The following is a 26,137-nucleotide window of genomic DNA, read 5'->3' on the forward strand; positions in this document are numbered from 1 at the left end:
AGTCTAAGGCAAAAGAGCTAAAAACCAAAGCAGCAGCTACTATTTAATTCAGCACCTACCAAGAAGATTTATAAATGTTAATATGAGTTAATATGAGTCAGATCTTACCACAACCCCTTGTGACCTCAGGACCAGTTATCCCCACTTTAAAGATTATTTATTTATTTATTATCTATGTATCGATCTATCTATTTATTTATTTTAAAGATTTATTTCTTTATTCATGAGAGACACACAGAGAGAGTCAGACATAGGCAGAGGGAGAAGCAGGCTCATCTCAGGGAGCCCAATGTGGACTCGATCCCAGACTCCAGGATCATGCCCTGAGCCAAAGGCAGACACTCAAGTGCCGAGGCACCGCACCCAGGTGTCCCAAGATTTACTTATTTATTTATTTATTTATTTATTTATTTATTTATTTATTTGAGAGAGAGTGTGCATCTGCATGATGGGGATGGGTGGGGGAGAAGCAGACTCCCGTTGAGCAGGACCCTGAGATCATGACCTGAGCTGAGTCTGATGCTTAACCCACTGAGCCACTCAGGTGTGCCTCCCCACTTTAAAGAAGTATTCGGCCCTAGAAGGAAACATTTAAGACTTGGAAATGAAGAAAAGAGATTCTTGGATATCCTTTCATTGGAGTGCTGCTTCCTGAAGGTGTTTTGTGTACCTTAGCCTCCAGTAGTCTATTTACAATCCTAGAGAGAGACTTGAATTTGTAGAACACTCTTAATGCAAATAGTTTCTGTCAATTGAAATGCAAATTAATTGTTTTATGAGATTCAACAGATTACTCCAAAGATCTTGTAAATTCATTTGAACATTTCCTCACTGCATATGAATTTATGGTTCTTGGGTTTTCCCTGTGAACAGATTGTAACAGTTTCATGATTTTTTTTTTTTTTTTTTAATAATTTAGCAATATCAGTTACCCGCCTACACAACCTCACTTTGAATAAGCAACTTCGGGAAGTTCAGCATGCTGAAATATTTCATGTCAAATTTCTTAGAGTTCCAGCAGCTGATTAAACACTCATTTGGCAAGGGGAAACCTATCATAGTGAGATTTTCTTTTGTTATAAACAGGACAGCAGGCTCCAAATTGAGTCACTTGTGCTAAGCTCATGTCACTAAAGAGGAGACTTAATTACTGTTTCAACTCTCCCAGAAATGGAATGTTAAATTAGTCAGAAATTGTCTGATCAGCATTAGTTAGGTAATCTGCCTGAGAGGCCCCTGCCATCCCCTGAAGAAAAGTAACATGGCAATAACCAGTCTGCTTTTCTGCCTGCTATGACTTCCTTGTTCATACTTCCTCTGGCTATAAAAGTTTTTTCATTTTGTATAGTTCCTTAGAGCTCCTTTCTGTCTGCTAGATTGGATACTGCCCAATTTGCTCAAATAAACTTAAAATTTTTAATGTGCTTCAGTTTATCTTTTTAACAGGAGGAAATGGTGATACTAGGGTCAGACATAAAGGGAGGAGTGTGCTGCTGATAAATCACCTTGGGCACTAGGATAAAGGACAGCTCTGAAGTGGTCTGTTCAGTGCTTATGTTTCTGTAAAACGGGCATAGTACCTACTTTGTACTGATGTTGGTGAATTGATCCAGAAAGGGGGCTAAAGAGGGAGTAAAATACAGTATTAATGAGTTTTGGGTTTCTCTCTCTCTCTCTTTTTTTTGGCAGAATAACCAAGTACTAGGAATTGGAAGTGGCTCTACAATTGTTCATGCTGTGCAGCGAATAGGTATGCCCTTGGTCAGTCCACTGGATGTTTTGTGTGGGGTGGTGGGAGTGGGGATGGAGAGGAGGGGGAGGAGATGGGGCACAGATTTGGCACCTGCCCAACTCTGCTCATCTCTGAGGGGTATTTTTGGCTTCTTCAACCAACATTAGGGGATGCCTGACTTTTTGTACTCTGCTCATTTGGAGGGTGGGAGCTGATTTAAGATGAGGTCTCAACAGTATTTTAATTCTCATCAGTGGTCCTATGTGGGACCCTGGGGTCCCTGAGGCAAGCTTTCTAAAGCCTTTGGGTTCCTCAGGTCATCTCAGATAGACAGATTGAGCTCAGAGCAGGCTTGCCCTGTCCGTGACCCTGGTGTGGATTTGAGGCATCTGAAGTTGGTGGCTGGTTCTTGCAGGTGCTGACTTCCGTTCTGATTAGGGTGTCTCTGAGCTTAGGAAAGGTTCAGGAATTATCAGTCCCTATGGCTGCTCAACAGGTTTTACTACCCTGCTTTGTTTGTTAAAACAGAGCTCAGAGGAGAGGCTTGCCTGACTGCTGATTGCTTCTAGGTGCCAAGGGGCAGTGCTCAGGAGACAAAGTCCAGGAACACTGTGTCTTTAAAAGAGTGTTTATGGTGCTGGCGTGAGGGCTTCTGGAATTCTTCTCACTGGCTTAACCTGGGCTTTAGTGTTGCATACCCTTCTCCCTTAGCAGTGAGGGTGTGGAGGATTTTAGGGCACAGGGATTACTGTGGGTCTCATAGTAGTGCCTTCTGAACCTCCCATGATGCAGACCTAATGATTAAAAAGACTTAACATTTTAATAAGATAGTTATTTCCTTAAGACAACCCCCCCCCCCCCCCAGCAAAGTACAAACCCAAAATGAATAAGTAAACCTTGTTTAACCACCCTTTGGGGCCTACACATGATTATATTTTTTACTAAATGTAAAAGTAAAGTACTCTTTTTCTGTGAAAGGCATTATAAGGAAATAGTTAAGACTGGAGCTAGACTGGGGGATCATAGCTCAGCTCTGCCACCTATTAGCCATGTAACTACCTGGTGACTGGAATTTGTGTCTCAGTTTCCTCATCTGTAAAATGGGTATAATAATAGCAACTTACCTTTGGGTTGTTAAGATTAAGAGTTTACATGTACAAAGGTCTTTGAACATTGCCAGGCATGTTATAGTAGCAAACATGACACTGCTCTTGTTGCAGTTAGTATTTATGCCTGAGCTATCTAGTGTCCCTGTCCTGTGTACTCCATGTTTGTTTGCCAGCATTTTCACCAAGGCTGGGGACCCAGAATAAAAGGCAGCTGTCAAAAAAAAAAAAAAAAAAAGCAGCTGTCAGTGGGGGATAAACCTTTCCTTTTCTCTTGGATTGAGCAAATGTGCATGTGACAAGAAACGTAAAGTGAGGAGAGTGAAAAGCCACCAACAAGTCTTTTGTCTCTACAGCTGAAAGAGTGAAACAAGAGAATCTGAACCTTGTCTGCATTCCCACCTCCTTCCAGGTAGGTCTTGCTTTCCATTCTGCATCTTGGCACTTGCTGCTGAATCTCCTGGGTCCCTGAGGACATGGAGGTGTGGCTTTGGGTTGTGCACCAGAGTTGTTTTAGGTGAGAGCCAGGAGCAGGAAAGCAGCTGATTTACTGAGGATTGCTCTTCAGAAGTGTGGCTTTGGATGCAATATTTCAGTGTATTCTGTGTGTTAGACACAGTATAGTGTATGGAGAGTTTTAAAACTCTTTGCTGGTTGGACATTTGCTCCAATATCTGGAAACTGCATGCTTTTCTTGCTACTTAAAAAATTCTTTTTCAACTTGGTGGGATAATTCTCTACTGAATGGATGAATGAATGGAAGATGGGTGTTTGCTTAATTTTTACATCCTTGCTTTCCCAGTTCACACACGGCCCTCTCTCCCAACATTCCAGTATAGTCACCTTTTGTTGAGGCGTTACTCAGTGTGTGCAGAATTGTGATCAGCAGACTATGGCCGAGCCATGTAGTATACTGTGATTACTCCTTCTTACCTGCCCATTAATTTCGTTTTCCTGAAAGTAAGTGTTGCCTTTGTTTTTGTGTTTTTTTTGTTTTTTTTTTTTTGTTTTTTTTTACTTGCTTGGTTGTCTATACACTCCTTACTAATTCCACCCCAGACTCTCTTACCCAGATGGGAAACTCTCACTTCTTTCAGATACTTCTTTCTGGGTATTCCACTGCACCCATTTCATTTTGGCCAAGCCTCTGGGTCATTGGGATTGGGAATGCTGTGGCAGTTGCACTTGGCTGTTGTCTTGGAGTCCCCCTTTGCAATCAGGAACTGTCTTTCTCTTCTTTTTTGGATTGTCCTGTCTCTTGGTCCTGTTTTTCCTCACTCACCCCTCCCTAACCTTTTGCTTTGTTTCCTTCAGTTTTGTTGAAGCACATCCTTCAGGTAGCTATCCAGGTGTGTGGTATGCAAATTGTGGGCATTTGGAAGTCTGAAAATGTCTTTATTCTACTCTTTCTTGAAGTTGGTTTTATGACTTAGAGAATTACATGTAAAGTCATTTCTGAGGAATTTTAAAGGCATATCTTTATTGTTTCTGTTATCTTCTGATTTTCACTTTGCTGTTGAGGAGCTTGATGACATTCTATTCTTGGTTCTTTGTGTGAAACCATTTTTTAAAATTTTATTTATTTGTTTTTAAAGCCCCAGTGTGGGGATTGAACTCAATGCTGAGGTCAAGACCTGAGATCAAGTGCACTACTTAACCCACTGTGCTACCCATGTGCCCCTGAAACCTATTTTTTTTTCCTCTCTCTGCACCTGTATACTCTTATATTATCTTTTCTTCATGTCCAGTATTCTGAAATTTCACCATACTGTGTCTTACTGTGGGTTTGTTTTTTATCCACTCTGCTAAGCACTTGCTGGGACATTTCATTCTGCAGATTCACACTCTTTGATTTGGGTGAGTTTTTTTCCATTATTGCTTTAATTTTCTTGCTTCTGTTTTTTTCTGGTCTTTCTAGGATGCTTGTTGTGTATCCTTGGTGCTTGTGGCCTATTACGTCCTATTATCTTTTAGCTTTGTCTTTTCTAAGCCTTCTATGGAGCTTATTTTACTCTTACGTTTAATTTCAAATAAAATCTACTTTTATTGTCTGAGGTTTTTTTAAAAAAATTGTTTAATGAGTTCAGCTTTCCCTTATCTCCATGAAGTTATTAATGGTGATTTTGTTTTTGTTGTAAGATTTTCTTCTTAAATATCTGTTTTCTCAAAGGTTTTTTTTTTAAGTTTGTTGGAATTATAATTTATATACTCTTTTTTGCATATAATTCATAATTTACTCTTTTTTGCATATAATTCAGAGCTTTGACAAACCAACGAAACACAGTCAAAATGTTGTTCGGTTGCCTTGGTCATTTCTTATTCTGGCCTTCTTTAGCTATTTGCTCATTTTGAAGACTGGTAGACTAAGAAGCTGATTAGAAATTAGCTCATAGGATGAAAGTGGTCTTTGTTTCAGACTCATCTGCTAGGCCCTCATGTTGGGGAACTCCTGATGTCAGATTATTTGTCTTCTGGCTGCTCAGTTTCTGAGAGAAGTCTGGTCAGCACCCCTTTGGAGGAGTATGCCTGGCTGCCTGTGTTCTGGGATCCAAGTAGGTGAAAAGGGCTAGAAGACATCTGCCATTTTTCTGGATATAATCTTGCTTTGAGTTTTTAGTGAAGTACCTGTGATAGTTGGGAAAGAAGAATCTACAATATTTTGCAATATCTTTGATGATGAGTGATGTTAAACATCTTTTCTTGTGTCTCTTAGCTGTCTGGATATCTTTGGGGAAATGCCTGTTCAATATTCACTCTTTTAAGCCTCTGAGTTTTGGGGTAGCTGCTGTGCAGTAAGAGCTTGCTGATAGAGTAATCTTGTCTTCAGCTATGCCTGTAGCCAGTCTTGAGTCCTGCTCTTTGACCTTCTCCAGAGAATAAACATACTGCTTTGGGAGTAGTGGAGAGAGATACAGCAGGTTCTTCATACTCTTTGAGCCAGTATTCCCTCTTTTACTCCCACTGTCTGCTTCCTGAAGGTTGCAGTACCATGCAGCCCTGAACCTTTTGGGAGTTTCTGTGATATTTGTTTGGTTGTTTCTTAGCTTCTTGCAGTACTGCCTTAGGATTTGTCTTTTTCATTTTTGCTAGTTACCATTGTTTACAAGTGGTCCTGCTTTTAAAAGTTTGGTATGGTTTTCTCCTCTTTTTGTTTGTGTTTTAGAAAATTTCCTTTATTACAGTTTTAGAGAGGTTTTTGGGAAAAAGCTGAGCCAAAGAGAGGTTTTCAAATTGCTATCTTTAATTGGAGGTTTAATTCTGTGTTTTAAAAATAACATCCACCTTACCCACCTATATTTTATGGTGGTAAGTGATGACAATGTACTTAGACTGGAAAATGCTGGCCAGTTTCAGTAGATTCAGTGGAATCATTCACAATTCACAGGGCTTTTAAAAATTCACTTGTTCAGAGTTACTGTTTTGTTTTTTTCCCCCTCATACCCAAACTTATTTTGCATTAAGTTCAGCCAGATGGGGATCCCGGGGTGGCGCAGCGGTTTGGCGCCTGCCTTTGGCCCAGGGCGCGATCCTGGAGACCCGGGATCGAATCCCATGTCAGGCTCCCGGTGCATGGAGCCTGCTTCTCCCTCTGCCTGTGTTTCTGCCTCTCTCTCTCTCTCTGTGTGACTATCATAAATAAATAAAAAATTAAAAAAAAAAAAAGTTGAAGACTTTCAGGATTGCCAGATGCAATCTCCTGAAATGATTGAAAAAGTTAAATTTTTTTATGTTCTACTTTCTAAACAAATAAACCTATAGGGATTTAAAGGATTTTTTGGTAGATTTTTCCTTTAAAGTTAAAAGTTTTTGAAAGAGGACAATAGAAAAACGTATTTAAAAGCCAGATCTGGTCTGAGCCAAAAACAGTGTTTATTTTTTGCATCAGCCTTCAGTGCACCTCAATTAGATGATAGAAGGGAAAATACAGACTCTCAGATTTTATTGTGAAATTTATGAATAACAGAACTGCTGGTCTCTGCCACATGCCACTGTCCGTAGTCACTAGAGGCTTCTGGGGGCCCATTTGTGGGATTGCAGTGACAAGGCACTGGTTCCTGTCTTTTTTCTAAAAGCACAAGCTAGTCATTAGCTTTATTGCTCCCTGAACTTTTCTAGAGCTAGAAGAGGCAGACAGGGGTGTCTGCTCTATGCCCCCTAAGGAGATCCGTAACTTGTGAGCTCAGAGTATCTGGTACCCAGCAGATGCTAATCTTAGTTGAGCACCTGTGACTGCATTTGTGCTGACTGAGCCAGTGTTGGGTCAGTACCCCCACAATTGGGCTGTTGTGTTGAAGTTAGCATATTGGTTTCTTAGGACTGCCATAACAAGGTACCACAAACTGGGTGTGACCTAAAAAACAGAAATGTATTGTCTGTTGATTCTGAAGGCTAGCAGTCCAAAATCAAGGAGTCTGAGATCAAGAGGGACAACCTATGGGGTGCCTTTCTTCTATTTCCTGATGGTTTCCTGTCTGTTTTTGGCATTACTTGGCTTGTAGGTGCTTCATCCTGATCTTTGTTTTCATGTTTGCATGGTGTTCTCCCTGTGTTCACCTGTCTGTATCCAGATTTCCCCTTATAGGGACACCAGTGATATTGGATTAGGGCTCAGCCTAATGACTTTGTTTTACCTTGATTACATCTGTGAAGCCTTATCTCCAAATAAGCTCACATTCTGAAGTTCCTGGGGGTGATTAGGACTCCAACCTGTGTTTTGTTTTGTTTTTTCCCTCCAGGGGAATAGGTCAGCCCATAACAGGAGGGATAATGCTCATGCCACTTGTGACTTGGACTTCTCTGTGTGTGCAGGACCACTCACAGGGGTCCTGTGCAAATTAAGGAGTCTAGTCAAAGCTGAGGAAAAGGGAAAGTTGTAGGACACAGATGGGAGCAGGTTAAAGGGTCCTACCCTGATGGGTCTTGAGGTCAATGTACAGGGTTCTCCATGTTGTAGATGGAGATGCAGCCTGTTTAGAGCAAGGGCAGATGCTGTCCTTGTGTTATTGCTTATTATCTGGGAAGTTGAGAATCCCAGGGCTTGCAGAAGTTGGGGCAGGGCCTCCCAGCCATACAAAATAGACAGCGCTTATCTACTGAGCTCTTCATGTGCCAGACTCTGGACAGGAACTGCAATGGGTAGCTGCTGGTCTGGTGAGGAGGCAGAGTACAGTTGGGCATAGTGATCGTTGAGGCTGTACTTACTGTTATAGGGCTATGAGGCTCCTCTACATGGGAGGTGTTAGTCACCACCTCTAGCATCCAGTGTGTGTCTGGCTCTTAGGCGTTCTGTATGTGTGTGTTGGATGAATTAATGCTCCATTTCTGTGTGTCATTATTGACAAATATATGGTAGGAAAGTGGAGTTAGTGTGCTTTTTAGAGGAAGGAGAGCCTGTGCGTTGCCCAGGGAATTGGGGAGGGCTTCCTGGAGAGGATGACATTTGAGTTGGACATGCAGGGCTGGGGAATGGGAGAAGGCAGTCCATTTCAGGTACTGGAGGAATGCCAAGATGTCAAAGAACTCCTTTTAAAATTGTCATCGTTAATAACATGTTATTGTATAAGATGACTTCAGTTCTGTTTACAAATGGGCCTGTCTTCACTGCTTCCTGCTGTTTCACTATTCCCTCTGTTTTTCTTCTCTTCTAATTCCCTTTTTAGTCCCTAGACAGGACAAGAAGGCAAGAGACTATTTCTGGTCTTCACCCTGTCCCTAACTTACCACTGTGACTTCTTTGGGCATCCATTTCTTCCTTAAAACAGGATTTGTACTAGGTGACTCCTAGAATGAACTCAGAACAATTGGTTATTTACCCAACTGCTGGCTCAAATGACACTAACTGCTGTATGGTAACAAGAGTATGTAAAATGTGCTCTCTCATACTCTGATTACAGGCTAGTTGGACAAATAAGACATCCTCATGAAACAGTAACATTGTCCATAATGCAGGCAGTCTTTGAACTTAGGAAATTTTTTTTTTAAAGATTTACTTATTTATTTATTCATGAGAGACACACAGAGAGAGGCAGAGACACAGGCAGAGGGAGAAGCAGGCTGCCTGCAAGGAGCCCGATGTGGGACTCCCATCCTGGATGCCAGGATCATGCCCTGAGCCGAAGGCAGATGCTCAGCCGCTGAGCCAGCCAGGCAACCCTGAACTTAGGAAATGTTAAATGAAAACGATCTATTTACACAGGATTTTTTCTTCAAATCCTGACATCCAGTTTTTATGTAATAAATCCAAGTGCAGTTTTAGTATTGTTTTTAAAGAACATAAAATAGGAAATCATAGTAAACATCAATCACATAGTTTTATTTGTGTGATAGATTATCACATTAAGTTATGTACAATTTGTATCATTTTTCTTTTTTAAAAAAATATTTATTTGAGAGAGCACACAGGCGAGTTGGGGAAGGGGCAGAAAGAGAGAGAGGGGGAGAAGCAGATGCCCTGCTGAGTGGGAAGCCCCACTGGGGGCTCAGTCCCAGATCATGACCTGAGCTGAAACTAAGAGCTGGATGCCCAACTGACTGAGCCACCCAGGTACCCTGTATCAGTTTTCTAATACCATCTGTATTCAATATCTGTTGCTATGGAACAAATTGGCCCAAATTTAGCAGCTTAAAACAACAAACATTTATTATCTCATAGTTTCCAAGGGTCAGGAATCTGGAGTGTTTTAGCTGGGTGGTTCTGGCTTCCAGTCTCTCCTGAGATCATAGTGAAGCTGTTGGCCATGGCTGTGGTCATCTCAAGACTCAACTGTGGTTCAAGGATTCATTCCAAGCTCAGTCACATTAGTGTTGCAGGCCTTAGTTCTTCACAGGCTGTTTGGTAGAGGGCTCTGTCGGTGTCTCTAGGATGTGACAGCTGGTTTCCTCTAGTATGTGTTAGATAAGAGAGGGGTCAGAGGGAAGAGGGAGGGTAGGATGGAAGGATCTTGCTACAGTATGCCACCCTTACATATGCCATGGCTTTCTTTATAAATTAATCTCAGAAGTATCTTGTATCACCTCTTCTGTGTACCATTGGTCACACAGACCAATCCTGGGACTTTGTGGATGTGGATTATCTAAAGGCATGAATAACAAGCAGTGGGGATGATCATCTTGGAGGTGCCTTCTAGACATTCCCATTGTTTTTATAGCTTCAGGGTCTGGAATTAGGATGATTTCTCCAGTACTACTTTTAGAGAAATCTAGGAACTGAGAAGTAATTCTGCAATACCATTTTTATTTTCTCTTTTCATTATATATTTCTCTTTAATAAGAACAAAATTGTGGTTTAAAAAACATTTGCTATTTTCAGTCAACATTTTATTTTAGCTTTTTATATGGAAAATTTCACATTTCGGAAAGGATAAAGAACAACATAATGAACTTTTATGTACTTATTGCCCAGTTTCAAAAATCACCAATTCATGGCCAGTTTTGTTTTCATCTATACACTATTCTCCACTACTGTGGTTATTTTGAAGCAAATCCCAGTCATAATTTCGTTATATGTATTTCATTATGTCTCTTTGAAAATTAGGGAGGCTTTTAAACATCTCAGTAATACCAAAAAATTTAACAATAATCTTTGGTAACATAAACACATAGTTTAAATTTCTCCTATTATCTAATCCTTTAAAAGTACTTTTTTTGGGTAGTATTTATTTATTCATGAGAGACACAGAGAAGGAGGCAGAGTCACTGGCAGAGGGACAAGCAGGCTCCCTGTGGGGAGCCTGATGCGGGACTTGATCTCAGGACCCTGGGACCATGACCTAAGCCTAAGGTAGACACTCAACCACTGAGCCACCCAGACGTCCCTAAAAGTATTTTTTATAGTTTGTTCAAATTAGGATCCTAGGAAGGCCTATATATTGCAAATTCCAGGCTCTATGTAGTTTTTTCTTAGAATCTTACAGTTTTGGATTTGAATATTGGCATTGTTCATTTCATCCATCCCCATCTTTTTATAGACAAGAAAAGTTGCCAAGGGTCATGTGGCTGGTTTGTTGAGATTAGAGCTGAGATTTTCTGATTTTTAATCTTGGGTGCTTTTCATTTTAAGCAGAAAATATTTTTAAGACATGCCTTTGAAAGAAAGTTTTCCACCCTTTGATACCTCTGCATATTATAGACTATGACATGGATACAGATCCTTATCACTTGGCTTTGGGTTGTCAACCTCCAAGGTTCAAGGTATATTTATTTCAGCTGTCAGTCCCACTCAGGGCCACATGGTGGTGGTAACCACTGCTCTCGCCTTTTGTCAGACCCTTTGAACTGTTAATATGAGGCATGTCTATAAAGTGAATCCTAGGACTGTCCCAGTGTGGTGTTCTCAATTTGCTGAGCTCATTTAGCCATTCTGGACATCCTGCCTTTGATACAGTCTGCTGAGTGTATATATTCTTTTGCTTATTTTCATTCAACATGGTAGCCTGGAAATCACTCTGTATCAATTCAGTTCTTATTTTAGGAAGATTTTTTGTTTTGTTTTGTTTTTTTGTTTTTGTTTTGTTTTTAAATACTCTATTACCATAAGCTTTAGGAGTCCATGACATTGTCTTAAATAACAGGTCACAGAGAAGGAACTCTTAGCCTGGCATTGGGAGCCTTCACTGTGTGCTGTTTGCCTTCTTCTGGCTCCCAGGATGAATTAACTTAGTTTTGCCATTTATAGAGCTATATCTCCTACCTCTTAGTGGACCCAGTTGGATTTAGGAGGGAGCCTTGTTCAGGACTGTGTGTCAGACACTGAAATCCAAAAGAATGCTGAGAATCTTTGCCACGTGCTCAGAGTAAATGATTATGGTGCTTTTTCTTGTCTTCCACAGGCCCGTCAGCTCATCTTGCAATATGGCTTGACTCTCAGTGACCTGGACCGACACCCAGAGGTAAGAGAGGGTTGGGCTGCTGTGTCTTCATCCTTTCTTATGGCTGTCACTTGCTCATGGGCTCTGGATATCTTGTTGAGTCTAGGAGAAAGGTCAGTGAGTCATACTAGATTTTCTCCTGGGATTTTGAGTATTAAATTTGGCTAAGGTCACAAGAGGAGAGGTTGTTAGTTTCCAGTACATTCCCCGTGGTTTAACCCTGAGGGCTCAGTATGAGTGTAGTGAAGGGGGATTGGACAAACCCAGGGCTGGACCCAGAGCTTCCGGGGATCCTTATACAGAGGTATGAGTGAGCCAGCCCACGGAGTTTACCACTAGGTGGAGATAAGAAGTAATCATCTGAGGCAGCCATGGAATTTGCAAACAGATTATAATTAAGTGTTGTGGCAAAGATGGTTATTAAACACATGGGCAATTCAGAGGAAACTGAACTTGATGAGAGTGAGCAGCATATTAACAACTAGCTTTTACTGAGCCCTTCCTGTATACTAGCTAAGTACTATGTTTGTATTCAACTACTTAATATCTCCAGTAGTCTTGAGGGTGCATACCATCATTACCCCATTTTACAGGTGTGAAAAAGACAGAGAGGGCAAGTCATTTGTCAAAGCCACGCTTTCTGTAATTGGTAGAGCCTGAATATGAATTCAGATGCTTTTGGCTCTAGAGCAGTGCTACTAGGTTTTGTGGGGAGAGGTGAAGTTTGAGCAGAACTGTGAAGGCAGGGTGGCCATGGCAGGAGAGAGCATTCCAGAGAGGAGTAGATGAGAACCAGGGGCATTGGGCATATGTGGATAACCCCCAGGCTGGCTGGAGTGGTAAGGACCGAGTGAGTGGTATGCATTGGTGCATGGTGGGAGAGGAGAGGCTGGACTGGAAGAGTGGAAAGGGGTTATGGCAGCTTGAGAACCAGACTGCAGATGGGGACCCGATGGTCTACTAGTCTGTGTTGTCCTGGTACACGTGGGCCTTAGAGAGTTTAGTAAGAACCATGGGAAGGGCTCACTGGGGGATTTCTGTGGGCAGAGCCAGGGCAGAGTGTGAGTCAGTGTTCAGCACTGTGAGAAGAGTGGTTTGGGCTGAAGGTAGGCCTGGAACTCACACAAAGAAGGTTGTAGCCTTCCAGGCCCCAAGAGTTGCCATGATGTAGCCTGGCCCTGGGGTTAGCGCAGGGTGTGGAGAAGCAGTATAGCCTCTCTTTTCAGACAAAGAGCAGAATCTGAAAGCATGGAAACGAGGTGAAGCTGAAGCTTTGTGCACTTTATACTTGTGCCATGCCAGGCAGCTTAAACTGACTTGTACCCTGAGGTTTCTTCATACAGCTGCTTTAAATAACCATACTTAAGACTCCCACACTGTCTACTTGGAGTCCAGGAGTGTCACGAAATACTTAGCTTCCTTGATTTCAGATCTTGAAAGATGAATGAACCCACCTGCCCCTGACTGCTCCTGGGGTTGGTGGTAGAATTTCCTAATAGTGGGAGTGGGCATGCCCGGACAGGTGCTTTGGCGGGGTCATAGTCAGGGTGCCTCAGATAATTTCCAATTGCAGATCAAATGTGTGTCAGCTTTATAACTCTTCATTGGGTTTTCTCTCTGTGCTGGAAACTGCCTTTCTTTTTGCCACTTTAGCATGGAGACTTCTGAATCAGTGTTTCTCGGCCTTTTTTCTGTTGCCCCCCTCCAGTGAAATTTTAATACCACAGGTATACTGTGTATCTTTTCTGTACTTGGGGGTGATGTCACCCACATTGGGATTGTGTACTCTTAATTCTAGCTCATCCACAGAGATGCCTATCAATGAGAAAAGGGAGTGTAATGTGGGTAAGAACTAGACCCATGTGTGGCTTCCAGGCTCCATATTTAGTGGACCTTAGTGGAATAGCTTAACCTCTCAGAGCCTGTTTTTTGACTGATTAAATGGGAATAACTCTACCTAACTAATAGGGCTGCTGAGGATCTGATGAGTTATTACATGTTCAAGCTTTGCACAGAGCCTCCCCTCTAATGGCTCTCAGTAGTTTCTGTATCTTTCTTCTCTCCTCCCACAGATTGACCTCGCAATTGATGGTGCTGATGAAGTAGATGCTGATCTCAATCTCATCAAGGGTGGTGGGTGAGTGTTGTGGGGACTTTCTTGCTGAGGAGTATCTGCCAGTTAATCCTTAGCAAAGCAAGGTGGAAGACAGAATAAACAAATGGCCACTGTGATGTATGTGAGCTTGTCTTTTTTCTAGGAAGTTGATGGTTGTTAGAGCCAGTTTGGCATTTCTAGTTATGAGTAGCAGTCTGCTGACCAGGAACCTGGGTCTCTTCAGTGAGATTATTCATCTTACTGAGTTCTCTGTATCTGCATTCTTCTGCTGAATCAAATTTTAATAACTGTATGAATTAAACCAGATATATTGTTGGGGTAGATTATTAGGTCTGTGGGAATTAGTGTGTGATCTTTGCTTAAAGCTGCTCTTAACCTCTGTGAGCAGTTAGTTGTACATGTATTTATTCACTTGGAAAACATTTATTGAGTATTTCTTAAATGTTGATTTGGGGGTAGGGAATGGTGGATTGAAGAAGGCCAAGTCCTGCTCCGCTATTGTAATTAAGCAGACTGCAATGACACAACATGTTTAGAATCATACCGTACACTCTGCTTCATCACCCCAACTGTCAAATAGTAGATAGGAAAGGTTGTTCAAAGCTTGTCCTTCTTAAGTTATAGACCCTTCCATTCATGCCATGCTCAGATGACTTTTCCTTGAGCACAGATATATTTTAGATAGGAGTATGCCTGGCCTGACTGGGATCCATTTCTCCCAGACATAGGCTCATTTACCAGAAGCAACATGTCTTAGCTCAGGCTGCCTTAACAAAATGCTGTAGTCTGGGTGGCTTCAGCAACAAGTAATTTTTAAGAATTCTGGAGACTTCTGGCTTGAGTTGGCTGCCTTATTATCATTGTGCCCTCAGGGTGGAGAGAGAGCAAGTGAGCTCTCTGGTGTCTGTTCTGTTAAGGACATTAATCCTATCAGACCAGACTCCTCCACCCCTCCAAACACTTTTAACCATAATTACTTCTTAAAGTAATGTGCACTTGGGAGTTATGGCTTCAATATATGGAATTGGGAAGGACACAGTTTAGTCCATTGCCCAGCATGATGGAGTTGAGGATCTTTAAAAATTATAAATTCAATTTATCATTAAGTAGATTTGGGTTTCCTGTATCTGACCTTAGTTTTCAAATTGAGTTTGTGTCCGACCCTGTATTCACTTGCCTCTTCCCATCCCCAGAGGCTGTCTGACCCAAGAGAAAATTGTGGCCGGCTATGCCAGTCGCTTCATCGTGATCGCCGACTTCAGGTACAATGTTGAGTGTTCTGAGCTGTCCACTGGGGGCGGAGGTAGATCACACCCCAACCTCATCCCCATTTTATAGAGGAGGATAGAGAAATGGAGGGGCTGTCTGGCTTTCTGAGACTGATGGCTAAGACTGAGGGAGTGTCTTGAAGGATTTTGTTCCATTTTCATACTGAAGGTACATATTGCTATGTTTTGTGTCCATTGGAAGGAGGAGGAAATAGCTTGTCACTCTTGTGACAAGAGCATGTCCTCATATATCACTCATTTGATCCTTGTAGGAAGGACAGGCCCTGCCCACGGGCAGTGACTCAGCATGTTCTGCTTCCTCTGGACACATAAATGTGTTGTGCAGAGTCTCTGACCAGGCTCTCAGATTCTCCTTCAAGGAGTCTGGTAGATGGTGCTTATGCTGAGCATGTTAATTTAAAAAAAAATTGTATTGACTTACAAGATATTATTACTGTAGAAAGAACATAAATAATAAACACCTGGATAGCCACAAGCTAGTCATAACCAGTTTTAACATTTTTAAAAGTCATACTTATTTGAAATACCTAATTTCTTAACTAGTAAAACAGCTCAAACATTAGCAGCCCGGTGTGTTTCCCTGCTCTCTGCCCACTTACTACGTCTGAATTTGGTGTTTGTCTATACCATTGAGCTTATTTATATTTATTGTACTTTCTGACTTTCTTTCCAGGAAAGATTCAAAGAATCTCGGGGATCAGTGGCACAAGGGAATCCCCATTGAGGTCATCCCAATGGCCTATGTTCCTGTGAGCCGAGCTGTGACCCAGAAGTTTGGGGGCGTGATTGAACTTCGGATGGCTATCAACAAGGCAGTAAGTGGTCAGGGAGGTTTCTCAAGGGCATTCTAGCTTCTTGATGTGGTGTCCTCCTTTTTGTTTCAGTTAGGTCCCTCTGAGTATAGCCTGGGTAGTCAGCTTTTATTTATTTTTATTCAGATTATTGGTTTATTTTTAGAGTACTAGCTTTATTAGTTCCTATATTCAAACTCGTGTAGATGATATGACACTTAATGCAGTGCATATTCTCTGTACAAGTGAGGAATTGATTCTTTTTCTTGGTCCCTTGGGGTCTTATGGTCCTCAGGTGATTGGATCTTTGTACCTTGTGGTCTGGACCACCGTGCTTCCCAGTGGCTAAAAATGGCTTTGGGAGGCACCCCAGGGCAGGAAGTTTTCCAGGTTCCATGGTATAATTTTCCTTTTCTCCTCTTACTTCATTCTGTGACAAGAAGTAGAATTTCCTGGGGGATATGAACTCTTCCTTAGGAATACGCTTTGGAAACTTAGTGCAAATGTTTCTCTTCTACTTCTAAAGTGGGCTGCACAGAACTTTTTTTTCCTCTTACACTTAAATAAACAAGCAAAAGTAATAACCCAAAAGCTAACTGTATTTATAGACATGACTTTATAACAGGTTTAGAAGATACAGAAGAGAAAACAGATTATCTGTGACTTTACCCTGATGCATTTTTATGTTGATTTTTTTTTCCTAGCGTTTTTCTGATGTTTTAAAAATCAGTCCTAATTCTAGTGGTTATGCAGAGCTCTGGGTCTAGTTCCCTCTGTAGCTGAGAGGTTCGGAGGAGACTGTTGGAGAAGGGGGTTCTCTCTCATGGCTGGGGTGACTCCAGACAGGAACCCAGCATCCTGCCTTCTTGGGGCTCTTCACTGATCTCCCATCCCCTCACCTCCAACCTGCAGGAGCAGCCTAGTTTCCTTGCCTGTGACTGTAGTGCTCTGTCCACATTTGTGGTCCCAAATGCCTACTAGTGCCCAAAGCTGTGGAGGAATTTTGGGTTAATTATCTAAAACTACCCTCTGCTCTTTTTTGGAGCCCAGAACACGTCTCTGCTTCCTGTTTTGGTGGGACTGCCTGCGAGGTGAAGTGATGGGTGCAATAGCACTGCCTTATTTTTTACTGGGCACCTAATGTGAAGCAGTGAGAATGTCCATGTGGATAGTCTGCTTCTGTTGTTCTAGTTTTTCATTCTAGTAATAGCCAATTGGCTATTATTAGCCAATTAGTGAACCCGTCCTATGAGCCCTCACTGTGGTAAGTGCTTACCCCTATGGTTTATACATAAACTGCTTTCTCAAGTATGTATCATTATCCTCTTTTTGTAGTTGAGGAATCTGAGGCTCACAGAAGTTAATAGCTTCTCTGAGCCTCCTCTATACTTATGTGGCTTCAAGACTCAAATTTTGATGCCAGAGTTCCTGCTCATTACTTCTTCATAGCACTGCCTTCTAGAAAGCAGGAGGTGGGGTACTGGCTGGAGCAGGTTAATTAAGATACTTGTCTGTGGGCATCCCCTTCACTTTCTTGCCCCTCTCTCTGCCTACCTGTATTTATAACTTCTGTAAATGTGGAAAATCATACCTTCTAGGGTCCCGTGGTGACAGATAATGGGAATTTTATCCTGGACTGGAAGTTCGATCGGGTGCACAAGTGGAGTGAAGTAAACACAGCTATCAAAATGATCCCAGGTAAATGTGATCCCAGTAGTGTTCATTGAGAATAGACACCCAAGCACTTTGTAACTGTCCCCTGCCTCTGGCCATAGGAGGCACAGTGGGTGTGGGTTTTGTAAGACTTGGTTAGAAAGAAGAATTTCCTTTGTGCTATGCTTGGAGTTTCTGACTTCATGCCTTTGATTCCTCCCCAGCCCCCAATAGTTATTGCTTACCTAGCAGCTTTTGGTTGTGCATTTACAACCCATTTTAGTTGGGAGAGGCCTAGAGCTGATGGAGTATCAGAGGGGATTTGCCTTAAAATAAGCTCACCCTCTCTGCATAGAGCTTTCCCTTACAGAAGCTTAACTATAGCCTCTTTCATTTCAAGAAGTAGGCTGTCTTCTTGAGCAGTGGGGAATAATGACTGTTCACCCACACTCATTAGATATGTACCACAGGCCAGTGCCTGTGCCACATGTTACAGGAAATGCTCCATCTATAGAACTTGGAATCTGACTCGAGGAGAGTTCACATATACCTAGGGAGAGTGTGCATGGCTATGTAGAAGCCATACCTACAAATAAGATGGAATGCTAAATTTGCTAGAGAAATACCAAGAGTCTAGAGTGCATATAGGTTGCTTCCTTTGGAGAGTGTGTGAGAAAGTTAAGGAAGAGAGGTGGCTTTTGATCTATGCTTTGGCATAGTGTAATCTAGACATTGCATTAAGTGTTTAAAAATGTCTTATTTGATTGTCCAGTTGGATGAGATAGTTATAAAGGAGAACATGGATCATGGAAGATTACATGACTTGCCCAAGGGCTACAGTGCCAAGAGGGAGTCCTTATTTCCTTGAGTTGAGGAGGGGTGGTATGGCATGAACATTTGGGGTGGGAGAGCCTCTAATGCTAATAGTAGGGGTCTGGGGCCGTGGGTGAGGCTGGGTGGGCAGTGTAGAGGTGAGTCAGGCATCCAGGCCAGAGGAGGTATCAAAGGTCCATGCAAGGAGATTGGATGGAGGGAGCAGATGTGAGAGACATTAGTCTTACGATTTTGAGAGACAAAGACTGACTGGGAATAGTCCATGGCATAGAATATTCTTGGGCCAGAACAAGCTAATGGGGCAGGTAAGATCAGTTTAGCAGATTGTAGTGGCTAATAGTAAAAGAGCAGACTGCCTGATGGGGTTCCTAACCCAGCCTCACTCTGCCAGTGTGAATTTTGTGCAGTTATGTCTTTGTGACTCAGTTTCTTCCTCTGTGAAAGAAGCTAACACAAGTGCCTACTTCATAGGATTTTTGGATTAAATGAGTTAAAATGATGCCTAGCACATAAAGGAGTGTTTGTTGAATGAACACATCCCTAGGAAGAAAGGATAGTATTGTTAAATATGCTAGATTCTAAGTAATCCATGCTATTTAGGAATGAAAATGATGTGACTATATGCCATGTAATAAGCTAATTCTTCCAACCTTACTGTAAATTTAGTCTGCTCTTTTCCTTTGACTGACAGTCTTGGAGCAGATTTATTAAGCAAAAAAGAAGAGTTGTATTAGGCTTTTTCTCTCAGTACTCTCATTTAGTAGAAGTAATGAGCCAAGAGGGCAAGAGGAAGAGAAGATGTAGAGGTCACCATAAGCAGATGGAAACATTTGCCCCTAACGATAATGCAGATAGACCAGGGGATTGCATAGGAGCAGCTCACCAGTGGGGGCTTGATTTCTCTGGAGGTGGATTTCTTGCAATGCCCACTAGGTAGCTCTGTTGCTTCTGCTCAGATCAGAACCTTTCTTGGCTTATTGAGACATTGAGCTGTCCTTCATGAGGAAGTTTCTCCCGTATTTGCCCTCTGCCTCAGTAAGTAGAAGTAACCTACTTACTGAGAAGTTACTTATTTTTACTCAATTAAGTACAAGCCTAGAGAAGTTCAGAATCTTAGTAGGAACTTCAACTGAAGAAAATGAAAAAGAGAGGCTAGAAGTTAAATCCTGCCACCAGAAGCATTGGTGTGATTTGTTGTTTCTCCTGTTCTCTCTCTTCTTTCCCTGTTCTGTCTGTTTTGATACTGCTGGACCAAAATCCAGGGAAGGGGAGCAGGGCAAGTTTCCCTGTCTGTCCCTGTCACCCTGCCCTTGCCCTGTGTACATTTGTGTGTCTGAAGACACTTACAGGACAGCTGTACTGGTGCCTGCCTAGTCACTTCCTCCCTTGGATATGCCCCTGGGTTCCACCCAGAGCACAGAGGCTCTGTAGAAGGGCCAAAGCTCATGGGTTCTTGGCCCCTTGCTCACAGTAAGCCACCTCTGTCTGCCCTTTCCACTACTGGGTGGGTCAGTAACCTGAAGATGGCGTGCCCTAAGATCAGACTTGGCTCCTGCCATTCATCTCTGCTCTTTCTCTGAAGCCTTTTCTGAATCTGGTTTGACTTTCTTTTGGATTGGGGGAAGCTGTCACCTTGCATTAACAGAATTTTTGAAAATGATGGGTCTTGTGTGTCCCCTGTGCTTCCTTTGGGAGACTTCAGTTGGTGCAGTGGTGTGCCAGAGCCCTATGTTTCTCAGCAGCTCCTTTCTCTGCTTCATGACTCTTTCTCAGTGATAGGTATTTTTTTTATGTATTGGGAACCTTGCTAAGTTTCAGTTTTAAAATCTTTTTTAGTTGATGTTCTTTAAGATTACAAGAGTAAATGGTGAAAAGTCTCTTCCTTCTTTCCTTCCATTTTTTCCCCGTTAGATGGTGCTAAACTTGCCCTGCATGGATTGCACCAATTTACCCCTTTACTAGCAATTTTTCCTATACACTTGTCCATCAAACTTGTTTTCCTGATAGTTCGAACACCATTTTATTGGACATTTTACATGGCCTCTTTTGTAAAGTACCTCTTTAAGTCTTTGGCCCATTTTTCTATGAGGTGGTCTGTCTTATTGATTTGGAGAATTATTTATATATTTTGATGCGAGTCCTTCGTTGGATATATGCATTGCAAATATCTTCTAGCACTTTGTGGGAAAACCTCTAAGGCTGATAGTGTGATTGAAGATAACTGGGTGTGCAAATAGCCAAAGCAATCTTGAGAAAGAAGAGCAAGGCTGGAGGTATCACAATCCCAGATTTCAAAATATACAACAAAGCTGTAGTAATTGAAACAGGATAGTACTGCCACAAAAATAGACACATTAATTAATGGAACAGAATAGAAAGTCTAGAAATAAGCCCATGCATCTATGGTCGATTAACCTATGACAAATAAAGCAAGAATATACAGTGGGGAAAAGACAGTCGTCAACAAATGACATTGGAACAACTGGACAGCTACATGCAAAAGAATGAAACTGGACCACTTTCTTACAGCTCTCAAAAATAAACTCAACGTGGGTTAAATATGACACTAAAGCCATGAAACTCCTAAAAACATAGGCAGTAATCTCTTGGACATTGGCTTTAGCAACATTTTTTTCTGGATCTTTCTCTCCAGGCAAGGAAAAGAAAAGCAAGAATAAACTACTGGGACTACATCAAACTGAAAAGCTTTTTGCACAGCAAAGGAAGCCATCAACAAAATGAGAAGGGAGCCTACTAAATGGGAGAACATATTTGCAACTGATATATTCAATAAGGAGTTAAAATCCAAAATATATAAAGAACTCTTACAACTCAATACAAAAAACTAATAATCCAAATAAAACTGGGCAGAGGACTTCAATAGACATTTTTCCAGAGAAGACATACAGATGGCTAACAATCACATCAAGAGATGTTCAGCATTGCTAATCACCAGGGAAATCCAAATTAAAACCACAGAGAGATATCACCTTACAACTGTCAGAATGGCTAGAATCAAAACTAAGAAATAACAAATGTTTAAAAAAACAAAACTAACAACCCAAAAATCAAATGTTGGTGAGGATGTGGAGAAAAGGGAACCCTCATTCTCTGTTGATGGGAATGTAGGTTGGTGTAACTACTATGGAAAACCATATGGAGGTTCCTCAAAAGATTAAAAATATAAGTATTAGATGGTCTAACAGTTCTGCTGGATATTTACCCAAAGGAAATGAAAACAATAATTTGGAAAGATACATGCATCTGTGTTTGTTGCAGCATTATTTACAATAGCTAAGATAGGGGAGCAACAGAAGTGTCTGTTGACAGATGAATGGATAAAAATTTGGTATGTATGTGCAATGGAATATTATTCAGCCATAAAAAAGAATGAGATCACACCATTTCCAACAATGTGGATGGACCTAGAGGGTGTTATACTAAGTGAAGTAAGTCATAGAAAAATACCATATAATTTCAGTTACATGTGGGATCTATAAAATAAGACAAGTTTGAAAAAAACAACAAAAAAAGCAGAAACAAACCGGTTTTCATAGAGGAAGAGCAGAGGGATAGACAAAATAGGTAGAGGGGATTAAGAAGTCTAAACTTAGAGTTATAAAATAAATAAGTCCCAGAGATATAAAGCACAGTATGGGAAATAGAGTCAATAATATTGTAATAATTTTATATGGTGACAGCTGGAAACTACATTTACCACTGTGAACAATATGGCTACATTTACCATATGACATATATGGCTACATTTATGTCAATAATGTCAATAAAATAATGACAATAAAATAATGTCAATAAAACAATATGGCTACATTTACCATATGACATATATGGCTAGAGTATGTTTCAGAACTGAAACATACTCTAGCCATATATGTCAACTTCAATTTAAAGAAAAAAGGAAAATAAATGGGAGCAGGGGTTACTTAGAGTAGTCATAGAGGACCTCTCTGAAGAGAGGACTTATCATCTGATAGCCGAAGGACCGAGAAGAACCATCCCCTTGAAGTGCTCAAAGATGAATAGTCCAGCAAACAGAATAGCATGAGCAAAGGCTCTGAGGCAGGAAAAAAGTTGGCATGTTTGGATAGCATAGAAAGCCAAGATGGCAGGGGAGAAAGGGATTGTAAGAAGAATTAAAAATAATCAGAATCCTTTTCATTGTTCCGAGAGAGGAAAGACTTCAGAGCTGTCAGAGTATTGCTCTTACTGACTGTATGGTCCTTGACTCTCTTCTTGCCTTGAGAAACTGAAACCTAATGCTTTTTTTCATCTTTCATCCTGCAGGCGTGGTGGACACAGGCCTTTTCATTAACATGGCTGAGAGAGTCTACTTCGGGATGCAGGATGGCTCTGTGAACATGAGGGAGAAGCCTTTCTACTGACCCTGCAAGAGTGGAGCGTGTTCACCTTGAACCCCCAGCGTGCAGCTGAGGTAGACATGCCTCTCCAGGAGCCTTTGCCTTAATGCATCTGTGCCAGACAGACGGCTGGCGGGGCGGGGTGGGGGGGTTAACTCCAGTCTTCTGAAGTATTGTTATTTAATGTCTTTTTAAAAAGAGAAATATAAACATATATATTTTTACTATTAAAAATACTCAGTTTTTTTAATTAAAGTAGAACTTGATTTCATGTTTTATATATGAAACATTTACCAAAAAAAAAAAAAAAAACAAACCACAAACAGGAAGAGGACTGTCTTTTAAACTTTTAACTTGAGTCTGCTGGTTAAGCTTCTGAATATTGGGTGTGCTGAGAAATGTAAATCAAAACTTTTCTTTAAGAAAACTGGTAAAATGAAGGGCCCAGCCAGCAGTGATTCCCTGATGCCTTACTGGAAACATTAGAGTTTACTTTTCTACCACATTGTTTTGTCCTTAGTTTTTGTTGTGATCACGCACAATCCTTGGGTCCCTGTTTTAAGATGAGGTTTACAAGAGTCTGGCAAGTGGAGCAGTGTGGTGTATAGTGAGTGACTCAGAGTGTAAACTGTCAGGGAGAAACTGTGGTTCTTTTGCTAAGATTCGGGGGTTCTTTCAGACCCCTATCGTGGTAAGCAATTGGCCAGAAATACTTGCCAGTACTGCCAAAGCACTGCTGTGAAATGTGAAATACTTTTAAATCATTGTCTTTTTGTTGTTAATATTTTTTCTGTTCCTTTATTGTTACTTGCATGGTTCACCATCAGAAGTCATCTCCATACATTGTTTGAAAGTTGAAATAAAACAGTATGGTGCCGTTTTGACTCTTTGTCTTTACTGTTTGCAGAAGTTTTGCAGTAAAATAGGGATCAACTTTTCACCAGTTTACATTGGATCTTTGAGAAGAGGCAGAGTTTACTTGAGAAATCTTGAACCAAAGACTAAGTAAATATTTCCTTTATTTCTGAGCGAGCTTGACATCAGTTTTATTCCATAGGCCTTTGTCAAACAAGACATTATTTTCTTTGTTAATGGAAGATAACTCAGCTGAACAGAAGTCACCAATTATTCCCAAGTGTCATATTAGTCAGACCCTCAGTCCCAGAAGCTGGCGAGCATGAAACAGGTTCCTTTTATTCCCTCCTTAATCTCTCACTGATCTTCAGATCGTGTGCCCTAGTGGGCAGTGCACTGTCCAGAAAGCCTCAGAGATGGGGAGAGGGAAGGCCGCCATCAGTTGGGTGGTAATTCTGGATGGGACTGAGGAGCCCAGCCTGGTAGGTGTTTGTGCTGAGGGCCGTCATTGCCCCTGTGCCGGCCTGCACTATACTCAGGACAGTCCTTTCCCTCGGGGTGCCCTCCATTGGGAGCCTTGGATTGTAACTACCCAGCGTGCTGGCGTCTCAGTCCCTACTAATCCAGGTGGCTGAATGAAAGTTAACAGAATTGGGTTTAGAGGCTCTCTTTTTCTTACCAAGTTCTTTGTCTTTGTCTTCACTCTCAAGTGCTTTTTAAAAATGATTGCCTCATACTTTGTTAGGAAGCCTATTGTTAGGAGAGCTCTAGTTTTCAAGCCTCTTCTAGTCTAGATAAGTTTTGCACAAAATGGGCACAAGATCTTAGCCAAGAAAACTTGATAGAACTAATGTTTGAAATCCTTTAAAGCTCTTGTAGCATGGGTTAAGTTCAGGGATAAAGAACAAAGTTAAACTGGGTTTCTGAAAAACACCTGCATGCTCCACATCACATGGGCATTTTCAGTGGGTTTCAGGGGTGTTTGCACCTGTGACCAAAATGCAGTCCCTGTGAGCATTGGTGTGAGGTTTTCCTTCTCTTGAAAAAAACAAAAAACCCCAGCTATGCTTGAAGCACACATATAGAAGTATGTTCTAGATGTGTATTTTGATCGAAGATTCTTCAATAAAATGGTTGTTAAATGCCATCTTGCAGTGATAAACTGGATGGAAAAAATTTGCAGGCACATGATGAATCAGAGGGGCATAGGGCAGGCTGCAGGTCTGGCTTTTGGGAAAGGTTATAACCCAGTTAAACAGCCACGCTTCTGGGAGGGATCAAAGGGGAAAATCACTTGCATTTGAGTAAGATCTGTTCCATTTTGGTTTCTGCTAGAGCTCAAAAAATTTTGATTCATTTATCAATCTTTTCCTCAGTTGCCATCACATGCTAATTTCTAGTGGGCACTAGTGGGAGAGAGAGGACAGAGACCAGAACACCCCTTTTATGCTCTGGATGGTGGATGAGACAGGAAGGCAGAGGAATGCTGTGATGGAGCAGTGATGTGAAGGAATCGTCAGCATAGTCAGAAAGAGGTGGGAAAGGGGTTCTCAGGTGACTGGCACTGGCAACAGTTCCATACCTGCCATCATTCTGGGCCTTTGCCCTTAGGTCTTACAGCAACTTCCTGGTGGTGGTTCTCTTCAGTTGCAGAGTAAGAAACCGGAGTTCAGTTTAAGTAACTTGTTCAGGTTGTGCTGAACCTGTACTTGGAAGCAGGCCAGACTTAACTGGCTGCAGGCCTTACTCCAAATTGAAGAGGGTTGTAGGACTCCGGTTGTTTGCACTCCTTAATTCTTATGTCCATTATTTGCAACTTGAGCCATGAGTAACTTGTTAAACAGTTACTGAAGTTAATGAAATGGTCTCTGTGTGTGTGCACACATGTCTGTAGGCTGATAGGTAATCCTATAAGATTAATTTCTAGTTTTGAATGAGCTTTAATGGCAGAACAGAGTAGAGCATTGTACCAGCCTAGGGTGAGCCATGGGAAAGTGCACTTTGGAGAAGTCATCCTTCTCAGCCACCACTGATGGCTTCTCCCCTATGCTTGTTTCCTTTTCTCCCTGAGGCATGGCTCTCTTGGGAAAGGATGTTGATGGTTAAGGACTGAGTTCCCTTTAGCTAAGATTCTTCAGGAATGTGTAGTTGAACAGAGTTGATTTTATTGACTCATTGAAGGAGAGAAGTCACATGCCATGTGGAGCTGTGGGGTGTCTCAATCAGAGCATGTTAGGGCTTAGAGGATTTGGGCTTGTGTCTGGTGCTTTGGAGGAGGGCTCAGGGAAGCAGGGCTCTGCTCTGGATTGGATTGGATTGGAAGCAGGAGAATTCTGTGATCAGGTGTTTTAAATTTTTACCAAGAAGGCAAGAAGAATGGAGTGAAGCTAAATCTGGGATTGAAAAAGAAGCAGCAGTCACTCAGCCAGAATATGGTGATGTCCTTTTTATGATTTGGACACTTAAGATTTTGTCTATGTTGAGATGTAATTATGGAGTCCTCTAGTTTTTGTCT

The 26,137-nt window shown here is 41.6% G+C and overlaps 1 protein-coding gene and 1 long non-coding RNA gene across 4 annotated transcripts in view; one reads left to right on the plus strand and one right to left on the minus strand.

The window, feature by feature from the left end:
- Positions 1–23,651, plus strand: part of RPIA (ribose 5-phosphate isomerase A) — a 30,357-nt gene extending 6,706 nt beyond the window's left edge. The window contains exons 2-9 of one of the 2 annotated variants that reach the window (XM_072770147.1): positions 1,690–1,750; positions 3,195–3,250; positions 11,667–11,726; positions 13,778–13,842; positions 15,015–15,083; positions 15,784–15,925; positions 17,500–17,599; positions 22,694–23,651. In XM_072770147.1, coding sequence (XP_072626248.1) covers positions 1,690–1,750; positions 3,195–3,250; positions 11,667–11,726; positions 13,778–13,842; positions 15,015–15,083; positions 15,784–15,925; positions 17,500–17,599; positions 22,694–22,791 — 651 coding nt within the window. In that variant the 3' untranslated portion in view covers positions 22,792–23,651. The remainder of the gene's footprint in view (positions 1–1,689; positions 1,751–3,194; positions 3,251–11,666; positions 11,727–13,777; positions 13,843–15,014; positions 15,084–15,783; positions 15,926–17,499; positions 17,600–22,693) is intronic. The other variant, XM_072770148.1, reaches the window with a different exon arrangement.
- LOC140601359 (uncharacterized) overlaps positions 1–26,137 on the minus strand; it is a 53,627-nt gene that overhangs the window by 2,313 nt on the left and 25,177 nt on the right. Inside the window, exon 3 of one of the 2 annotated variants that reach the window (XR_012004369.1) lies at positions 11,528–11,807. The exons of the other annotated variant lie outside the window; for it this stretch is intronic. This is a non-coding gene — a long non-coding RNA (uncharacterized lncRNA). The remainder of the gene's footprint in view (positions 1–11,527; positions 11,808–26,137) is intronic. 2 annotated transcript variants of the gene reach the window in all.

The sequence above is a fragment of the Canis lupus genome, chromosome 12 (genome assembly GCF_048164855.1).
Source record: "Canis lupus baileyi chromosome 12, mCanLup2.hap1, whole genome shotgun sequence".
In the NCBI taxonomy this organism is placed as follows: domain Eukaryota; kingdom Metazoa; phylum Chordata; class Mammalia; order Carnivora; family Canidae; genus Canis; species Canis lupus.